The sequence below is a fragment of the Saccopteryx bilineata genome, chromosome 7 (genome assembly GCF_036850765.1).
Source record: "Saccopteryx bilineata isolate mSacBil1 chromosome 7, mSacBil1_pri_phased_curated, whole genome shotgun sequence".
Taxonomy (NCBI): domain Eukaryota; kingdom Metazoa; phylum Chordata; class Mammalia; order Chiroptera; family Emballonuridae; genus Saccopteryx; species Saccopteryx bilineata.
This window is the reverse complement of record NC_089496.1, coordinates 72,037,668-72,058,970: the sequence shown is the minus strand read 5'-3', so window position 1 is coordinate 72,058,970 and position 21,303 is coordinate 72,037,668. Positions and strand designations below refer to the sequence as shown.

General features: G+C 49.9%; 1 protein-coding gene across 2 annotated transcripts; it reads right to left on the bottom strand.

Moving 5' to 3' along the window:
* Positions 1 to 3,146: 3,146 nt before the first annotated feature.
* Positions 3,147 to 16,275, bottom strand: CHRNB4 (cholinergic receptor nicotinic beta 4 subunit). Of its 2 annotated transcripts, none has more exons than XM_066240052.1 (6): positions 16,105 to 16,275; positions 12,433 to 12,581; positions 10,534 to 10,578; positions 10,323 to 10,432; positions 8,576 to 9,566; positions 3,147 to 3,996 (listed from the first exon to the last, which is right to left on the bottom strand). In XM_066240052.1, exons 1-6 carry the CDS (start codon positions 16,157 to 16,159, stop codon positions 3,856 to 3,858), a joined length of 1,491 nt encoding a protein of 496 aa, XP_066096149.1. In that variant the 5' UTR covers positions 16,160 to 16,275; the 3' UTR covers positions 3,147 to 3,855. The 2 variants fall into 2 exon arrangements, with proteins under 2 accessions (XP_066096149.1, XP_066096148.1); XM_066240051.1 differs by lacking the exon at positions 3,147 to 3,996 and adding an exon at positions 5,393 to 5,670 and having other exon boundaries at positions 16,105 to 16,260.
* Between the last annotated feature and the right edge of the window lie 5,028 nt (positions 16,276 to 21,303).

The window sequence follows — 21,303 nt, the reverse complement described above, 5'->3', positions numbered from 1 at the left end:
GGTTCCTTCATTGCAGGTCAGATTAGTTGCCTTTATTATTTCAAGAATGGACCTCCTACTAGAATTAAAACCAGATGAAAGGAGACGTTTTACAGGACCCAGAAAAATGTCTGTAAGGATTGGGGCCTACCTCTCATGTCCCTGGTTAGCACATTCTCATTCTCTTGACAAAATCCCTTAATTTGGAAAAGATTGCAAATCTCATATCCAGAAGAAACAAAGAACCCTCTAGACTCAAAAGTAAAAACAGGTATGTATAAGGAGTCTTACAGGGGTGATACAAATGTTCCAGAACTGGATTATGGTGGTAAATTTACCAAAGCTCTTGAATTGTACACTTAAGATGGGTGAGTTTTTTTTATTTTTTGTGTGACAGAGACAGAGAGAGGGATAGACAGGGACAGACAGAAAGGGAGACATAAGAAGCATCAATTCTTTGCTGTAGCTCCTTAATTATTCATTGATTGCTTTCTCATATGTGCCTTGACAGGGGGATTCCAGCAGAATGAGTGACCCCTTGCTCAAGCCAGTGACCTTGGGCTCAAGCCAGAGACCTTGAGCTTCAAGCCAGCAACCTTTGGGCTGAAGCCAGCAACCATGGGGAGATGTCTATGATCCCGCACTCAAGGCAGCAACCCTGTTCTCAAGGTGGTAAGCCTGTGCTCAAGCCCGATGAGCCTGCACTCAAGCAGGCGACGCTGGGGTTTTGAACCTGGGTCCCCTGGGTCCCAATCCAATGCTATCCACTGCACTACTGCCTGGTCAGGCAAAATGGGTGAGTTTCATACTATATAAATTATATGTTGGTGGAATTATTTTTAACTCTTCCTTTTTTTTTTTGTTTATTTACTTATTCATTTTAGAGAGGAGATAGAGAGAGAGAGAGAGAGAGAGAGAAGGGGGGAGGAGCAGGAAGCATCAACTCCCATACGTGCCTTGACCAGGCAAGCCCAGGGTTTTGAACCTGCGACCTCAGTGTTCCAGGTCGACGCTTTATCTACTGCGCCACCAGAGGTCAGGCTATTTTTTAACTCTTCCTTAACAGTAAGTAAACTAACACCCAATTTTTAAAATGAGCAAGAGTTAAACAGATATTTCACCAAAGAGAATATACAGAAGGAAAAAAATTGCACAAAAAGATGTTCAAATCTCTAACCGTTAGGGAAAAGCAAATTAAAACAAGGATGATGTACCCCTTCACATCCACTAGGATGGATAAAATAAAAAGTACGGCCAATACCAAGTGCAGATAAGAACACAGAGCAACTGGACCTCTCATATTTTGCTTAGGGGGAATGCAAGATGGCATAGGCCCTTCAGAAAACCATGTGTTTACCTCTCACAAGCTAAACATATATTCCCTATATAATCACACTCCCAAATATTTATCTAGAGAAATGAAAACTTTTATTTATATAGCAGCTCTATTCATAATTGTCCCAAACTAGTAACAGCCTAAGTGTGATCCAACATCCACGTGACAGAATACTGCTCAGCAAGACAAAGGAACAGACTGTTGGTAGCCTCAACAACTTGGATGAGTCTCAAAGGCATTATGCTGAATGAGCAAAGCTACACTCCAAAGGTTACATACTGTGTCATCCATGTAAATGGCATTTTTGAATAGACTGAACTACAGTGATAGAGAAAGATGAGTGGTTGCCCGGGGCTGGGTGTGGAGGGAGGCAGGACCATAAGGCTGTGGTTCTCAAACTTTTTGAAGTCAGGGTGCATTTAAAATTCTACGAATAATTGTAGGCGCACTATATACAAATTTCTGAGAAGTATGTTATAATAATTAAGTCAAATATTAAAGAAAAAAAATAAAGTCCAAGTGTGCTTTTATGGTAATTAAACAAAATAAATATGACAAAATTAAATTTATTCTGATATTAAAAAACATTTTTATGTTACATTTTTGGAATCATGCTTTTCAGAATTCATAAAAAAGAGGGGTTAAAAAATTTAAAAATGCGCAGTGGATAAAGTGTCGACCTGGAAATGCTGAGGTCGCCAGTTCGAAACACTGGGCTTGCCTGGTCAAGGCACATATGGGAGTTGATGCTTCCAGCTCCTCCCCCCTTCTCTCTCTCTGTCTCTTATCTCTGTCTCTCCCTCTCCTCTCTAAAAAATGAATAAATAAATAAAAAAATAAAAATAAATAAATTTAAAAATGACAAAAATTATCTTTTTATATATATAGATACATTCTTAGTAAGATTTAGTAAATTCAGCAGGTCCCGGCACAAATATGTTTTTTCATTCTTGTGTTTATGAGAAACATGAGCCTGATGTGTCCTAGCGATTTCTTCAATGTTTGGGTGTATATTTGAAAGGCAAACTCTCATTTCCTCGTCAATACATTAAAGAATTCCTCTCTTTCTACTCTTAATTGTGTTGAGTGCAGAAAACCCTCATCGTACATATTATCTTAACTTTACACCAAACAAAGGATAGAAGAAACTTGCCTCCAATCTTTCCGGGGAACATGGGGGGTAGTGTAAACAATCTAGCACCACAGCTTAACAGCCTTTTGCAACCTAATCAGTCAGGTGAGGTGGGGGGTTGGGCAGACTGTCAGTTTACAGCCAATTCCCCACACCTCTGTCCCCCCAAAATCTGAACCCCAAAAACCCTGTTGGTTTTTTGGTCCCCAACAGGCACATATTTCTCTGGAGTACCATAGGCGCACCTGGAAACTTTCTAGGGTACACCAGTGCACCCTGGCACACACACTTTGAGAACCACTGCCATAAGGAGTAGCACAATGGAGTTATTTGGGGTGATGGATCTCAGATATTCTGATTACATGAACCTATACATGAATTCAAATGTACAGTATTCCGCTGGCCAAGAGAATATTTTGTATAAAGTTGTATAATTTTAAAAATGGAATTTAAAAAAAAGTCCTCCATTCCATAAATAGGTGTCAGGCACTGGACAAAGATAGTATGTGGTGAGGCCAGCGAGAGCATCTGTGAGGGAGATATGTCTGAACCCAGTGATGACATAAAGCAGAACACGACATGGGCTATGGAGCCAGGAAGAAGGAGAGCGCCCTCGCCTTCGTGCGTGCAGGGAACCAGGAATGGCTTGAAGGAGGAATAGCAGTCATTCATTCATTCAACAAATGTTTATTGTGCCGAGTTCTGTCCTAGGCCCTGGGGATACTGCGGTGGACACGAAGGACCAGGTCCCTGCTCTCATGGAGCTCACAGTCTAGTGGATAGATGTGGACCATAACCATGCCAGCAGATAGGAACCTCAGGACCCGAGGAGCACTGGAGGAAGGTGGTGGGTACTGTGGCCATGGAGGAGACTGCTTCGGAACGGGTGGTGGGAAGGCCTCTCCGGGAGGGGACAGGGAAACGAAGGGTAGCTTGGAGTGGAGCCTGTATAATGCGCCCTGAGAAGAGCCTGGGGGGCCCTGGGGGAGGAAGGTTTGGGTAGAACGTATGTCAATGCACAGGCTCAGAGCTGGGAAGGATCTTGAAGTGCATGAGAAACTGAAGAAGGTCAGTGAGCACGGGGGACGAGAGAAAGTGGAGGGAGACGGGGTGTGAGCACATTGTAGATGCTGCTGTCGTGTCCCTCCTTATCCTGATGCGGGGAAGGAAGACTGGCCGGAACTAAACTGCCTGAAGCCCCTCCAGCTGAGGTTTCCTGGGTTCCTGCAAGGCCTGCAGACAGGACAGTCTGGACCCTGACACTTGCCCCTCCCACACCACGTCTGTTTGATGGGTTGACAGGAAATGGTCTCATATTCACTTAGAGCTTCAGCAGCTGTGGCCCAGAAGGAAACAGCAAGCTACCCACTTAGCCGCTCACATCATCTCACTCCACAACTGGAGCAGCCTATGGCCCCCCAGAAGGTGTGTGGGTCTGGAAGAGGGGAGGCAGGAAGAGCCCCACGGTGCCCAGCACGCACACAACCACGAACACCCACAGGAACAGCCGGTCGACCACCATGGCCACATACTTCCAGTCCTCCACAACCTGTGGGTAGACAGAGGGGGGTCACACGGTGAGTGCTGGGGTCCTCTCTGCTCTCCCTGTTCCCCAAGTTGGGGTCTTACTATCTTTCTGGAACCACACAAGCCACTCACAAATTAGAGTGACAAGTTCTGAGTCTGAGGCTGGTCCCCAACTGGGTTAAGTCTGTGCCTGTCAGGTCATCAGTGCCCCAATGGCATTGCAAAGTCATTGGGAACTCAGGCTGTACAGAAAAATAAGGAATGTGATTGAAAACTAAACCTGAATATAAATAAGGGGATGAGGGCTGAAGATCAAAAGGCCCTTATCACTCCAGACATCCTGAGTAGGTTCCACCCACAGGGAGATTTGGGGTCCCTTGCTGAGTGGAGGGGGGCGCTGGGGACTGCAGGACACCTGGGAATCCTGATATTTAGTTTGCTCAATTCCAGTAACAGTAGCATCTGTTAGTTCCTTTAATTAAAACCCAGCCTCCTTCTCTGCATCATCTGAGTCTCTCTCTCTCTCTCTCTCTCTCTCCCAGAACTGGGTGTGGGGTTGGCAGACACCTGACTGGCCTCTGGAAATGTGCCTGCCTCCTCTACTGAGGGAGATGTCTCCAGAGAGATCCAACATCCTGGCTTCCCTCCCCCATGCCTGTGTTCACACCCTGGTCCGTCTGAGCTCCTCTGCATCCTTTCCCTGGTGGAGCGTGGCCAGATCAGAACTCAGCAGAAGTGTTGGAATTGGAAATTTGGGTAGCAATGGGCAAGCTGACGTCAGTGACCCAGTTTATCAGGGCCCCTTCAGAGGTGTGTGTCTACCCTGATAATCCTATGTCACCCGGCCCCACACCCCAGCCAAACTCTACTGCTGCTGGCCCCTGAGACCAGCAGGCACCGCAGGGCTCTCCACGTGAGCTCTCCTCGACTTTCTTGGGTTTCTTTTTGAAAGCCCTAATTTCAGAAGACGTTTTTGTGGTGTGTGCCCTCTCCCCTTTAAAAAATAATTTATGCGATTGATGCTTCTCATCTCTCTCTATTCCTGTCTTTCTGTCCCTATCTATCCCTCTCTCTGACTCTCTCTCTGTCTCTGTAAAAAAAAAAAACCCAAAAAAACATTTTATGCTATTTATTGTGACCACTTGAATGCCAAGGAGAGTGAAAATACTGGAGCTTGGAAACACAGTCTGGGCTGGCTTAGGGTCGGATACATGCTGGAAGGAAAGAAAGCATCTTTTTTTCAGCTAGACATGAAAAAGTTGATCAACCATATCCATCAAGTGCTCAGTGCAGGGTTAAGTTTAGGGATGTAGGAAGATCTAGGTATGGAGCTTGGCTCTGCTCTGTGCCAGCTGGGTGATCCTAAGCAAGTCACTGAGCCTCTCTGAGCCTAGCTTCCCCATTGTAAAACAAGGGGTTGAGTCTATGCTACTTCACAGGGTTCCTGGGAGGGTTAGCAGTAATGCATGTCAGGTCCTGGCAGAGACCTTATGTGCAGTAGGAGGTCAGTGAACACTGGCAATTTTAATAATGGTGGGTCCTGCCTGGGTTCTTCCCTAAAGAGACTTTCAATTAATTGACTCAGAAACAGCAGGAGGCCTGTGAATGCCAAGGGAATGGTGAGCCCTTTAGGAGAGAGAGAGCTCAGGATGGGTGCCAGCTCAGGCAGGGCTACAGGAGACCAAAGCTTCTCAACCTGCAAGGGCACAGAAATCACCAGGGATCTGGTTAGAAAATGCAGCTTCTGATCCCTCCCAGAGATCCTGTCTTAGTCCTGGAGGTCCAAAGCTGTATTTTGAAATATTGTTGAAGTGGTTCTCATTTAGCCATCAGGGCCCCAGACTGCACAGTAACATTTGGGAGCCAATGAATTAGGTGATGCTGAGCTGCTGAATGGCTTTTAATTAAAAAAAAGTGCAAGCAAAATATTTTTTTTTTTTTGTATTTTTCTGAAGCTGGAAACGGGGAGAGACAGACAGACTCCCGCATGCGCCCGACCGGGATCCACCCGGCACGCCCACCAGGGGCGACGCTCTGCCCACCAGGGGGCGATGCTCTGCCCCTCCGGGGGCATCGCTCTGCTGCAACCAGAGCCACTCTAGTGCCTGGGGCAGAGGCCAAGGAGCCATCCCCAGTGCCCGGGCATCCTTGCTCCAATGGAGCCTCGGCTGCGGGAGGGGAAGAGAGAGACAGAGAGGAAGGAGAGGGGGAGGGGTGGAGAAGCAAATGGGCGCTTCTCCTGTGTGCCCTGGCCAGGAATCGAACCCGGGACTTCTACAAGCCAGGCCGACGCTCTACCACTGAACCAACCGGCCAGGGCTAAGCAAAGTAATTTTTTTAAAAAACAAAGTCTGGCTTGACCTGTGGTGGCACAGTGGATAAAGCGTCAACCTGAAAGGCTGAGGTCACTGGTTCAAAACGCCAGCCTTGCCTAGTCAAGGCATATACCAGAAGCAACTACTATGAGTTAATGTTTTCCATTCCTCCCTTGCCTTTCTCTCTCTAAAATCAATGAATGAAACCTTAAAAAAAGAAAGAGAGAGATGATATTTCTACCCAGTTCCCAGGCTGCTGAACCCCACTCAGAAGAAGAGCTGCGTCTTACATTCCATTTGTTCCAATGCTCTTCTTTGCTTCTCACAGGTGGAATTTTGGAACTTTTCCAGCCTGCACTTTCCCTCCATGCAACTAATGGACTCCCAGTGCTCTCCCTTGAGGACGGGGCAAGTGGAAAGAAACCACAGAAAGGTAAGAGGAGGAGGAGATGCCCTCTTTTCCCCGTGCAGCTGTGTGTTGTGAAGTAAACACCTGTTCGCAGGATCTGCTCTGATAAGGTGTTGAAATGAGAACATTCAGGAGGCTGTGACACTGTTCTGTCTGGTACAGAAATGTGTGTGAACGTATCTGTTACCACCATACTCTTTTCTTTCTTTCTTTTTTTTTTTTTTAGTAGGAGATAGATAGATACATAGAGAGAGACAAAGAGAGAGAAAGACTAGAAGGAAGAGCGATGAGAAGCATCAGCTCTCCCGGCCAGGGCACACAGGAGAAGCGCCCATTTGCTTCTCCACCCCTCCGCCGCGCCTTCCTCTCTGTCTCTCTCTTCCCCTCCCGCAGCCAAGGCTCCATTGGAGCAAGGGTGGCCCGGGCGCTGGGGATGGCTCTGTGGCCACTGCCTCAGGCGCTAGAGTGGCTCTGGTCACAACATGGCGACGCCCAGGATGGGCAGAGCATCGCCCCCTGGTGGGCAGAGCGTGGCCCCATGGTGGGCATGCCAGGTGGATCCCGGTCGGGCGCATGTGGAAGTCTGTCTGACTGTCTCTCCCTGTTTCCAGCTTCAGAAAAAATGCAAAAAAAAAAAAAAAAAAAAAAAGCATCAGCTCATAGTTGCAGCACCTTAGTTGTTCATTGATTGCTTTCTCATATGTGCCTTGACCCGGGGGGGGGGCTCCAGCTGAGCAAGTGACCCCTTGCTCAAGCCAGCGACCTTTGGGCTCAAGCCAGCAACCTTTGGGCTCTAGCCAGCAACCATGGGATCATGTCTCTGATCTCCTGCTCAGAGACAAGCAGGCAACCCTGCACTCAAGCTGGTGTGCCTTCACTTGAGCTCAAGACGGCAACCTCAGGGTTTTGAACCTGGGTCCTCAGAGTCCCAGGATGATGCTCTATCCACTGTGCTGCCACTGGTCAGGCTACCATCATATTCTGTGTTCAGTTACAGAATTGTCCTTTTAAGTGTTATCTGTCAGAGGAGTTGGTTGAGTCATCTACACTGTAGAACTCATTGCTTTGTCCTGTAAAAGGAAGCATAACCTCCTTTTAAAAATCTATAATTGGGTACTTGAGACTATACTTGATAATTTATTGCCCTGGTAGCAATATTTTAATTGATGTTTCTATACTTCTAGAAGGTATAATGTTTGTATGGCTTCTTGGCAAGCCTGACGAAGGTGGGAGCAGATGCCCTCAGTGCCTCGGCCACCTGTGTCCCTAAAAGCTGCAGATGTCATTTCCAGCCCACTGACAACCTCCCACTTTGAGTGCCTGCATCTCTCTCTTCTCTGCCGGGGGGCTTCCCCAGCACCCAGGGCACTTCCTACACAGCCAGCTGGTATAACTAGGAAGTGTCACCCATCAGGGATGGGAACTGAGGGGCAAATACCATCTCCCTCCTGGGGACAGTTCTGTGGCTTATTGCCACGTAACCTCAGGAGGCCTCGAACGGGGCTGAGCCCCTGGAGCCCACAGCAGTATTCTGCTCATTGATACCCATGTTGTTTTCCTCTCCCTCCCCCGTGTCACTGTCTCTCCTTCCTCACGCTGCCCTGAGATCCAGTCTCACATAAACCGCCTTTGCCCAGGTCCTCATCTTAGCATCTGCTTTTGGGGAACACAAAACAAACAAAAATGATCACTGGTCCTTCCTTCCTCTCCCCCCCAGTGGATGAAGCTATAATAGAACTCATTTTTGTTTTGGATTCCTTATTCCGACAAAGTTTGTGAGCCCTTGTCCAATAGGAATTAACTGTGGGGACTGGGAAACTGGCAGCACTGTCTGAGCATCCACTGGGTAGCGGGCGGGAGCTGGGCTAGCAACTTACGCTCTGGTCCTCATCGTCGCTCTTCATGTGCTGGGCGATGAAGCTGACGCCCTCTAAGGCCTCCTGCACATCCTGCTGGAACCTCCCAGAAGACCTCAGCCGGAAATCCCTGGGGATCCCCACCAAGTTGGAGCTGGCGGGAGACTTGGGAGCTGCAGAGGCAGGATTCACAAAGTACATGGAGCTCCCATAGAGGCTGGAGGAGCTGGCAGGGCCTGTGGCCAAGGCAGTGGTGGCAGTGGCCTCAGACTGGCTCAGGCGAGACTGGCTGGGCTGGGGGGTCCTTAAGGGGCTGCTGTCAGGGCGTTTCATGAAGAGAAAGGTGGGCAGCTGATGTAGAAAGCAGCGCTTGACCCAGGGTGCCATGGTGTGGGTGCTGGGTGAGCGGTGGTGCACATTGAGCACACACACGCTGGTGACAATGGAGAAGGTGACCAGCACCATGGTGAACATGAGGTACTTGCCGATGAGCGGCACATCCAGGGAGGTAGGTGGCACTATCTTGGAAATAAGCAGCAGGAAGACAGTGAGCGCCAGCAGCACAGAGATGCACAGTGTCATCTTCTCACCGCAGTCAGACGGCAGGTAGAAGACGAGGATGGCCAGCGAGGTGATCAGCACACAGGGGATGATGACGTTGATGGTGTAGAAGAGCGGCTTGCGCTTGATGATGAAGTCGTATGTCACATCCACATAGCTAGGGTCCTGTGGGTTCACCATCCTCCGTCCTGGGAGGGCCAATATGTCCCATTCACCGCTGGGAGTGAAGTCGTCCATGCTGGCTGTGGGCGATTTAAGGACCATGTCAATCTCCGTGTGGTCGTAAGTCCAGGAGCGGAACTTGAGGCTGCAGTTCTGCTGGTCAAAGGGGAAGTGTTTCACTTCGATCTTGCAGGCGCTCTTGCAGATGGCCGGGGGCAGCCACATGACGCTGCCGTTGGACTGGACCACCACGTTGGTGTAGAGAGACACCTCGTAGGTCCCATCAGCACTGCAGCGGGGCGGGGCCCACAGGAGAGCAGCATGAAATACACAGACAAGGCCAGGCTTGTTGTTAGAACTCACCAGAGAACCTGTAGGATAACTTCTCACTAGGCGCCCTCCCGCCCCAGGACCCTCACTGGGAAGCCTGCTTTACTTGGTCACTGCAGGAAGGCGTCACCTGGATTAGCTCATTAAGGCTGCACAACAGTTCAGTGAGGCACATTTTGTTATTATCCCCATTTTATGCATGGGAAAACCAAGACTCAGAGCAGTTAGTGACTTCTTCAAGGACAGAAAACTGGTAAGCAGAACAACTAAGATTTGGACTCATGTCTGTTGTCCCTAGAACACACATTCATAATCATTTTATGTTTCCACTAGTATAACTATGAACCAGGGAGAGTCCCTTTAGCTCCTTCCACTGACCTAAGATATTTACACATAGTAAGTCAGTCGAATGACCAACACCCAGCACTGACCAAGCAACAAGGGGTCAAAAAGACGTATGGAGGACAGAAAGAGCACTTGGAGTCAGGGTGCTAGTCCTGGTCCCAGCAGTGTCTGAATGAGTCTCTGGGACTTCAATTCCTCCTCTGAGGGCACCAGCTCTGCTCATCTCTAATTCCTCTTTCAGCCTGATGGCCAGGAAGTCGGGGTAAAGCCCAGATGGGGCTCAGGGCTGGACTCAGGACTGGAGGACCCCAGAGCTGGGGCCTGGTGTCCAGGCCCAGCCCTCACCACCTCTGCCAACCCCGCCACTCACTTGTTATAAAGCACGATGTCAGGCAGCCAGATGCGCTTTGCAGGGATCCTCAGGATCTTCACACCCTCGTAGCGGGAGCTGTTCCAGGCCAGGCGGTAGTCAGTCCATTCCTAAGCAGACAAGCAAGGCCCTGTCACCTGTAGGTCCATGGCCACCAACGGGCAGCCCTGGAGGAAAGGCTTCCTGGGCTGGGGACCCTCAGGGCACTTACCTGTTTCAGCCAGATGTTGGTGGTCATTATCTGTTCCCGCTCATTCTGGGGAGGAAGAAGGGCTATCAGTTCATGGGGTGGGAGGAGCCCTCATGTATAGACCTGCTTTATCATGCCAAAGTCTCTGAGCTCCAGGGCCAAGCGGCCCCTTGTCCTTCCAGCCCGTCTTGGTGGCTCAAAGGTATTTCACACCAGATAAGTCTGAGACAGAGCTTCTGCTCTTCACCCAAACCTGGCCCCCCGCGGCATTGCCTTCTCAGTGAATCGCACCCCAGACATGTACCATAGTATCTTCTTCTCTATTTCCCACCCCTTTTCTATCATTTGTCAGGATGTTTTCTGTTGACCTCTCTTCCAATTCCTTAATCTTCTCTTTTGCTATGAGCCTGCTATGAAATCCATCCTGTGATGGGCTTGAAATTCTCCATCACTATCATTTTCTGGAACATATTAGTGGCTATTTTCTCTTTAGATTATTTATTTTATTTATTATTTATTTTTTAATAGTGATAAAATTCACATAACATAAAATGTACCACCTTAATGGTAGTTTTTAAAAAGTTAGTCTAACTAAATGATCTGTATGTCTTTTCCCATTGTCTCTTTTTTTCCCTCCTCTTGGTCTTTCCTTATTTTGTCTTGTCTGATTGGGTGCCTAGCAAATTTTTATCTGACTTTATAGTCAGGGATCGTTTACCAATAGGGATGTGTTCTGAGGAATGTGTCAGTAGGAAATTATACCTGATGGTATAGCCTACCACACACCTGGGCGGTATGGTGTAGAGATTATTGCTCTTGGACTACAAACCTACAGAGCACGTTACTATACTGATGTTATACCCGATGTTACACGATGATTATAGACCCGCAACATCCAGGTATTTAACACTTTCTCATACTGGCAAGAAAATTTTGGCAGACCAGCACTGGTCTGTGACCTGGCAGTTAAAAAACATGCCATAGATCATCAGGGTCACCTCCTGGAACCTGGTCCCTCAAGTCCTGGCTGAGCTCTCCAAGACCTTTAAATAAATTATTTTTCAGAGATGGGGGCACAGCTTTTCTAATTGTCACGGAAAGGTGAATCTGCACCAAGCTACTCTGCCATCACTGAAAGCAGAAAACCTTTATTCACTTTTAAAAAATCTTTTTTTTTTTACTTTTTTATTTAATGAGAGGAGAGGAGGCAGAGACAGACTCCTACATGTACCCTGATCGGCATCCACCCAGCAAGCCCACTAGGGGGTGATGCTCTGCCCATCTGGGGCCATTGCTCCATTGCTCAGCAACCGAGCTCTTCTTAGTGTCTGAGGTGGAGGCCATGTAGCCATCCTCAGCACTTGGGGCCAACTTGCTTCAATTGAGCCATGGGCAGGAGGGAAGGGGGAGAGAGAGAAAGAGAGAGAAACAAGAGAGAGAAGGGGTGGAGAAGCAGATTGGTGCTTCACCTGTGTGCCCTGACTGGGAATCAAACTTGGCATATCTACATGCTGGGCTTATGCTCTACTACTGAGCCAACCAGCCAGGGCCTAAAACAATCTTTTAAAGCTGAGGTATAATTTTTATACAGTGAAATGCATACATCTTAAGTGTACAGTTTGATCAATGTTAACAAATGCATTACCCACGTAGCCCACCTCCTTTCAAGATGTAGAACATTTCCATCACCCACAAAGTTTTCTCGTGTCTCAGTCCTGTCCTTCACTGCCCTTCACCCTTAATTTATGCATATGGAAAAAATCAGATAGACAATCTGGGATCTTTTTCACGAGTCCAGGCAATGCCAGAGCAAAAGCCAAGTCACCCAACCCTCAGCCCCGCATACTGAATGGGCACTCCTTCCCCCCAGATGTGGCCAGGGCTCTGAAGGCCCCCTGGGCCCCTGCCCCCTGCGCCTACCACGCTGATGAGCTGGGTCAGGGAGAGCTCCAACCGGATGGAGATGAGCTGAGAGGAGCTGGTAGCTGGGCGGATCAGGTTGTTGTAGTGGGTTTTGTTCAGAAGGTCATCCATGAGCTTCTCCTCAGCATTGGCCATGCGACAGTCCCCTGGGAAAACACATAGTTAGACCTGGTGGCCCTCCCCCAGTGACACCCACTGCAGCCAGTGGGAGGGAAAGGGAGTGCTTCAAGGGCCAAAAACACAGGGGTCTTCAGGGCTGGCTGCAGCAGCTAAACTGATGGCAGGCCTACCTCTCCTTGGGGACTTCCAAGTAAATATCTAGGACAGAGCTCAGCTGTCCTCCCACATTCTTTTAGCGGTGAGTAACACCCCACTCTCTAGACATCTGGTCCAAAACCTGTGCATCTTCAAGCGGCCACCCAGTTCCACTATACTACCTTCCAGGTCTCAGGTCTCAGTCTGCCCTGATCCGTCACCATTTTCCTTGGCTCTTCAGTGAGAGAATATGTATGTGGAAGTGGGGGAAGAGGGACACTCAGAGGAAGGTTGGGGACAGCCCAGGAGTGAGGAAAGAGATGAGGGTGTGCAGAAATATCAGTGTGGGGGTTGAAGAGCAGGTGGGAGAAGAGAGGGAATAAGGGAGGCTGAGGAGGTGGGGGCACCAGGAGGGGGCTGCCAGCTCACCAGGCTTAGGACTGAAGGGCCAGCTCACTGGTCTTACCAAACTCCTTCCTCTGGGTGGGGTCAGGGGGGCCAGAGCGTGAACTGTTCCAACTGAGCAAGTAGGAGGAGAACTCCTGGGTGGGTGCCACCATCACCCTGCCTGTTCCATGCACTTTCCAACTTGCTGCGTATCTGGAGCAGATGCTCCATTTAGTGCTTTGAGAAAGATGCTCTCAGTGCACCTGCACTTCCAGCCCTCCCCCATTCTGCCTCAGGCTGTCCAGACTGGTCCTCTGGTGCCTGGCCTAGATTCTGAGCCCTGTCTCTCATGCCCTGAGCCCCCTCCCAGAGGCCAGCTGCTTGAATGCCCTGGAAGTCAGTCTGTAGCCCCAGGCTACAGCCGGGTCTCTCCCACTACCCTTCTTTAGTATATATATTTGCTGACCAGTATTTTATAAAGAGGGGTGTGGCCTGCCAAGCCCATTTGGCATGTCTGTGTCAGTGCTGGGGTCTGAATCTGCAGCTCCTGGCCCCCAGCCCTGCAGTCCTGGGGAAGGCTGGTCCACCTGGGTTCTTGAGAGGCCAGGGCTGCTCTGCAGGCTTCTGGCTTTGAGCCTACTTGGCACGCTCAGGTTGTCTGTCCACCTTTGGGCCTGTCCTGCCTCTCAGGCATTCAGCTGGCCCTGAGGGACCCTCCCCCATCTCTCTATTGAGGAAACTGAGACAAAAGATGGGAGGCACTTAATCTAGGACCCCCAGCAAGTCAGAGGCAGAGCCAGGTCCAGGAGCCTTTTTCAGAGCTAGGCCCTCCTCGGTCCTTGGGCCTTCTTTTCTGCCCTGATAATTTCCCATAAGGAGGCTGCCCCTGCAGAGGCCTGTGGTATCCAGAGTCAAGTGTGTGCTCATGCATGCCTATGTTTGGACTTATATGTGAGTGTGGGGCTGGGGTAGGGATGACCAGCTGGGCTGCTGTGGGCTGGAATACACTCTTATCCCCCCCCCCCAAAAGAGCCCAGAAAAGCACACATTGAGATTTCCCAATCTGCAGCTTTGTACATGTGAGGCCTGCTAGGTCCAAAAGACAAGGAACAGGCCTCTCACCCCAAGATGACAGGGTGGCCCAGAATGGGTGGACGCTTCTAGGGCACAGTCTCATCGCAGCCCTGGGGCTGACACCACGGAACAGAAAGCCTGCCACCAGGGGTCAGTCACAACCCAATGATTCTGAGGAGGAATGGGCCAATGTACATCCGTCTAATAGGGCAGGCCTTCTCTGGAAATACTGCTTCCCAGCAGAACAGAGCTAACAATCCAAGAAGACCACGGCTGAAATTCTAAACTGTGTGAGTGTATGTAAGTGAGCATAGCTGGTCTAGAAATCTATGTGGAAAAATGGAAAGATAATCCCTACTTTGGAATCAAACTACAGAAGGGAAAGGTCACCAAATCTTGGCAAGTGTGTACCTGAAAGCCGATGATTTTCAGTTGGAGGAGGGGTGTCCTTAACTGAGGCTGGAAATCTCTTTTTATTAAAGGGCAACTATTGCCTGACGAGGCAGTGGTGCAGTGAATAGAGCGTGGGCCTGGGACACCGAGGACCCAGGTTCAAAACCCCGTGGTCTCTAGCTTGAGCATAGGCTCATCTGGCTTGAGCATAGGCTCACCAGCTTGAGTGCGGGGTCGCCAGCTTGAGTGTGGGATCATAGACATGACCTCATGGCTGCTGGCTTACACCCAAAGGTTTCTGACTTGAAGCCCATGGTTGCTGGCTTGAGCCCAAGGTCGCTGGTTTGAGCAAGGGGTCACTGGCTCAGCTGGAGCCCCCTGGTCAAGGCACATATGAGAAAGCAATCAATGAACAACTAAGGTGCTGCAATGAAGAACTGATGCTTCTCATCTCTCTCCCTTCCTGTTTATCCCTGTCTCTCTCATTCTCTTGCTACAAAGGAGGGGGGCAGCTATGGATTTTAAAAAGTTTGGGTTTTTTTACACAAAAAATCTGTTACTAAAGGCTCACCTTTATGATCAGTAGCTTACCCAATTATGAGTAAGAATCACCTGGATGCTATATAAATGCAGATCCCAGGCTGTTTCCAGAGATTATGATCTGTAAGCTAAGGTGAGGCCCAGGAATCTGTACTGGGTGATTCTGATGCAGGACCATGTTTAATAAACACTGCAACTGACTCACACATCTGAGTCCCCACATCTGTAGGCAAGGCATATTATTTCCAAAGGACAGATAGGGAAACTGAGGCCCAGAGAGGGAAAAGGAATGGCATGGGGTCACCAGCAAGTGGTGACAGAGCCAGGAGTGCGGTCATAGTCTCTGACTCCACTTTTCTGTCCTGCCGGCAATACCCCTCTGGTGTGTCTGTCCCAGGAAGGCATATCTCTGGTCCTTCAGGCTGGCCACAGCTAGGAGGACAAGCTTGGGCCAGAGGGTAGGAGCTGAAAGGGTCCTTGGCGTTCAGGTGGGAAACAGGCCTAGGGAAGGCAATCCTCACATCTGGACTCTGCCTGGAAGAGCTGATTGGGTGTCCCTCCTGGTCATGAGAACCTGTAGCTTCCTGAGTGACCCTCAGCCAAGCTGGCTGTCCAGGCCAGGCCCAGGGTGGGACACCAGAGGTGGTGGTGTTTGCTAAGAGATCCACCCCAAACTGCACACATTCCCGGGCTGGCAGGTTGGGCAAGCGCCCCCCATCAGTGCCTAGCGGTGGGCTTGCTGCTGTGCCCACACTCGCAGGGAGGAAACTTTGGGACCCAAAATCGGCGTCTGCTGCCTCCCTTCGCGCTGGGCTGAGTGAGCCGCGGGCGGACGCGGAGCCCGTGTCCCCGACCTGCCACCCGAGGGCACTGGCCACGCGTGAGGAACTGGTCCCCACCCCAGCCTAGCAGACCCGCCCCCGTCTGGCCAAGACAACCTCAGCCACAGCCTTCCCACCTGTGGCCCGTCCAGCGGGCTCTGGATCCGGCGCCCTCCCTCCTTCCCCGAGGCGGACTCACCGCACCCGCAAAGGGCAGCCAAGGATAAAAGGACCAGGGGATGCGTGCTCCTCATGGCGGGCGGGGCCAGGGAAGCAGCACCGCGAGATCGTGTCGGACCAGTGGGCACCGGTGGCCGAGAGCAGGTGAGAGGGCAGGTGTAGTCTCGGATGAAGAGCGTACGGCGGGCGCTAGGACCCGGGTCAGAGCCGGCTCAGCAGCTTAGGCAAAGGTTGTGACTCCGCCCACTCAGGACCGGAGGGAGGTGCCCACTCGGGGGCGGGGCACAGAGTTTAGCCCAGTGGTGGCCTTGGTACCTCCAAACCTACTTCTGAAGCTGCAGGACTACACCTGCGCCCTTTGTACAGTTGGGAAGACTGAGGCACATACCTGCGCAGAACCCTTGTACTCTTGGGGAGGTGATTGTGCTCCTGCCCGGAGGTCCCCAAGCTTTGACTGCTGTCAGAAATCAGGGCTGGGGAGAAAATGATCTGAAATCTAGGTTCGTGGCGTTTACTGGAAGAAAGGAGTGCGGCACGGAGCGGGTGAAAGCCGAATTGGGCACAGTATCAGCAGACAATGGGGGCGGGGCGCTTAGGAAGAGTGTGGCATCTGGGAGGGTGCAATTCAAGGAGGAAAGACTTTGGGATGAAGATGTAAATCAGTCGTTTCAAGAATGCCATTTTGAAGCTCCTTGGAAATACAGAGGAGGAAAGGTCCAGGGTAATAGGACCTTTTTGGAAAAGAAAGATGTCATAAACACATTTAATGCTACCTGCATTTTATCTCTACTTTAAAATGTTTTATTCCTGGACTTGCTGCTTAATGGGTGTGCGGTTCCTTCTGGAGTGAGGAAATGGTTTGGAACTAGGCAGATGTGGTAGTTGTACAGAATTGTGAATGTACTAAATTCAACTGAAGGGTACACTTTAAAACGGCTAGTTTTATGTTATGTAAATTTCACCTCAATAAAAACAAAAAAAAAAATCTATTTCAAACAAGTGATTCCTGGCTCTGAGGCCCCCTCTGTGGGTTGAGATCTTGTGGTGATCTAAGGCTGCATTCTGCGAAAGCGCAGAGAAGGGGGAGACCTCTCTGCAGGAGGAGTCACGAAAGGCTTCCTGTAACAAATGATCCTCCAGCTGAGTCTTGAAAAAGAGGCTGCAGTTGTGAAGCTTGGTGAGGGTGTGGGCAGACAGTGGAAGCAAGGTTGACAAGGGTGGGAGGTTGGTGTGCAGAAAATGACACAGTGAAGGAATCCCAAGGTTTGATCTGGAGCATGAGGCATAGTGGTGAGAGCTGGGGCTTGAAGAGGGCCTTAAGGAGGCACAGTCGGCTGGGGATAGGGTGCTTGGCTCTGAGGCGATGGGGAGCCACAGTAGGTCTTGGGGTGATGTAATTTAGCTCAGATTTGCACTACATTTGCCTGCAGGTTTGGAGACTGCAGGCTTGAAAGTGGAATGGCCAGGCCTGTCTGGGGTGAGGGGCTGTGGCAGGAATCCTGGGGAGCAAGAGAAGGCTGTGGGGGTGGGAGGAGCCCCCATTCCTAGATGCCTCTCTGAGCTCCTGTCAGAATGCTCCCTCCTCCTCCAGGAAGTCTCCCCCGTCATCTCTTAGCACCTTCAGTGACACACTTGTCTCTTAACAGAACTGTTAAAAGGGTCAGATCTGCCCCATGGTAGCCTAAAAGGGCTCCAGGACAGGGTGGGGCTTTGATCCTCATTTCTCAGGGCAAGTGGTTGGAAAGCCACAGTGTGCCAGGCCCCTTCTAGGTGCTAGATATTTCACAATTATTTCTCATTTTGTCCTCACAAGAATTTATTGCCCCTGGCCGGTTGGCTCGAGAGCATCGGCCTGGCGTGTGGGGGACCCGGGTTCGATTCCCAGCCAGGGCACATAGGAGAAGCGCCCATTTGTTTCTCCACCCCCCCCTCCTTCCTCTCTGTCTCTCTCTTCCCCTCCCGCAGCGAGGCTCCATTGGAGCAAAGATGGCTCGGGCGCTGGGGATGGCTCCTTGGCCTCTGCCCCAGGCGCTAGAGTGGCTCTGGTCGGGGCAGAGCATCGCCCCCTGGTGGGCGTGCGGTCGGGCGCATGCGGGAGTCTGTCTGTCTCTCCCCGTTTCCAGCTTCAAAAAAAAAAAAAAAAAAAGAATTTATTGCCCTGAAAGGCAAGGTGGGTAGAGCTCAGGTTTGAACTACAGGCAGCAGAGCCCACAGCTGGGGCGGGAGGTGAAGCTTCTATTTCCATTCCTGTTGGGCCTCTGTTGGGTCCCAGAGGCCCTTGCTCCCTGACCCAGCCACTCTCAGCTCTTTCCTCTCCACCTGCTCCCTCTGCTGCGGGCACAGCTTGCTACCCCAGTGCTCATCAGTGTCTGGGCACGCAGCAGCTTGGCTACAGAGCCAGAAGCAATGGAGGCTCTGCAGCTGGGGCTTGTGAACATGGGTCAGGGCTGACTCAGACCAGAGACCTTGTGAGTGCAGACCTGAGGGGTTTGAGACAAAGAACAGCCCATCCCCTCTGCTCTGGTGGAACCCACCCCAGGCATTTTCTAGGCCTGTTCTCAGAGTCTACTGCTAGCCTGTCACCTTGCTAGGTCTCAGAGAATCATCCTCTGATACACAGCAGGTTGGAATGATTTTTCTCCATGCTCCTTCCATCCTTGGACTTTATGGCTTTCAAAGTGTAGGTGACAGTTAAGGCTATGAGGCCGATGGACATGGGTTCCCATCCTGCTCTGACACTTGGGCAGAGGTAGATTTAACGGTGGGTGCATCGGGCCCCAACTTCTACAGGGCCCCGCAAAACCCCAACTTTACATTTTTTTCTAATGACACCAAGTTTGGTTTCATATGTGCAATTTTAACAATAGTACATAATATTTTTTATTTATTTAAAAATATGGTTAACATGTATTTTTATTTTCCCTCTCTCTCTCTCTCTCTCTTTTTTAAAGAGGTCCAATATTTTCTTCTGTGCCCAGAGCCTCAACCAACCTTAATCTGCCTCTGCACTTGGGGTGAAGTGACTTTGAACAAGTTCCTTTTTCCTTTTCCTCAATTTGGGGCTGCCCTGATGATTACAAGGCAATGTGGGCAAGCGTGTGGCAAGTGCTCAGTAGTGGTTGTCGCATAGCGGGGGAGGGAAAGATGCAAGGGTTCTTGGTTAGATTGACTTGGGGTCAAATCCCATTTTGGATATTTAGTGTCTGTGATGGGTAAGTTACCCACCTTCCTGAGCATTGGGGGGGTTTTTTTGTTTGTTTTTTGTTAAAATTTTTTTTTTCTTTTTTTGCATTTTTCCAAAGCTGGAAATGGGGAGGCAGTCAGACAGACTCCTGCATGCACCCGACCGGGATCCACCCAGCATGCCCACCAGGGGGCGATGCTCTGCCTCTCTGAGGCGTCGCTCTGTTGCATCCAGAGCCACTCTAGCACCTGAGGCAGAGGCCACAGAACCATCCTCTGCGCCCGGGCCACTTTTGCTCCAATGGAGCCTCGGCTGCGGGAGGGGAAGAGAGAGACAGAGAGGAAGGAGAGGGGGAGGGGTGGAGAAGCAGATGGGCACTTCTCCTGTGTGCCCTGGCCGGGAATCGAACCCAGGACTCCTGCACGCCAGGCCGACGCTCTACCACTGAGCCAACCGGCCAGGGCCCTGAGCATTGTTTTTTTCACCTGTAAAACGATAGTAGAGGTCCTGGCTGGGCTACTCAGTTGGTTAGAGTATCATCCTGATACACCAAGTTTGTGGATTTGATCCCTGATCAGGACATGTACAAGAATCAACCAATGAATGCATAAATAAGTGGAACAACAAATTGATGTCTTTCTCTCTCTCTCCCCCCTCTCCTTCCTTTCTTCTCTCTCTAAAAATCAATTAAAAAAGAGATAATAGATAGCACATTGCCCTTCCCTCTTCTTTCTCCTGTTTCTTTTATATCAAATAGGTATTCAGTAAGTGCTTAATAGTTGAATGGTCCCTTCCACAAGGTAATCCTGTCTCTCCAGCAGCGCTGTGGGCGGGCCACAGGGTTGGCCGCTGCTAAGTGTTTTTCTGCCCAGTCCTGCTCCCCCTGGGCCTGTCTTCCACAGTCATTACTCCTCACCCCCAGTAACCACCATTTGCCCACTTTTTTTACAGCTTTAGCTGCTTTAGGTCCCACATATCAGTTATCTCATACAGCACTCTTCTCTGACTTATCTCGCTGAGCACATTATAACCAGCTCATAGTTCCTAAGTGTTCCCTGCATCCCAGGCCTTAATAACCAGATGAATCCAGATTGGATAAAGCTATTAATGTCCTCTTGAGAGCGCACACAATTAGCTACAAGATTTTGAAAATAAATTCCTTTTTCCTATGGCCCTGACCTATACCAATTCTTGGTCTGCACATAAAGATTCCAGGGCCCTGCCCTGGCCAGATAGCTCAGTTGGTTAAGGCATTGTTCTGATATGCGAAGGTTGCTGGTTCAGTTCCTGGTCAGAGCATATTCAGAAACAGATCTCTCTCTAAAATTAAACAAACAAACAAACAAACAAACAAAAAGATTCCAGGGCCCTCCTGGAAATTCACACCATTTATCTGGAGGCAATGCCTGGGACTCTATATCCTAACACTGCTCTGGGCTGATCTAATGCACAGTCTTGGAAAGAGTCCACAGGAAACTCCAGACAGAAGCCTCATGAGAGTGAAGAGTAAGCCTTTCTTCATTCTTTTGTTTGTAAACATTTGCTGACCATTTACTTCTCCAGTCAATGTTTTAAATCCTAGGTACACAGTAGTAAATAAAACAGAGGCCGTATTCTCATTCCTTCTAGTGCAGTGGTCCCCAACCCCCAGGCCGCGGACCGGTACCGGTCTGTGGGCCATTTGGTACCGGTCCGCAAAGAAAGAATAAATAACTTACATTATTTCCATTTTATTTATATTTAAGTCTGGACAATGTTTTATTTTTAAAAAATGGCCTGACCAACATGAGGCAAGAAGTATTGATGATGAAAAAGAAGTTACTGATTTCAAAGGAGGACACAATTGGTGCTTCAGGTTTGTGAAATGGAAGGGACTAAGCATGTGTACATGCATCAGACTTGCCCAAAAGATGCCTGAGAGCTGTGAGCAGAAGGTCCTTGAATTTCATCGTCTTGTCATTCAGTGTCGGAAGACACATCAGTTTGAGTTGGGACAGATTGCAAATATGGATGAAGTCCTCGTTCAATATGATG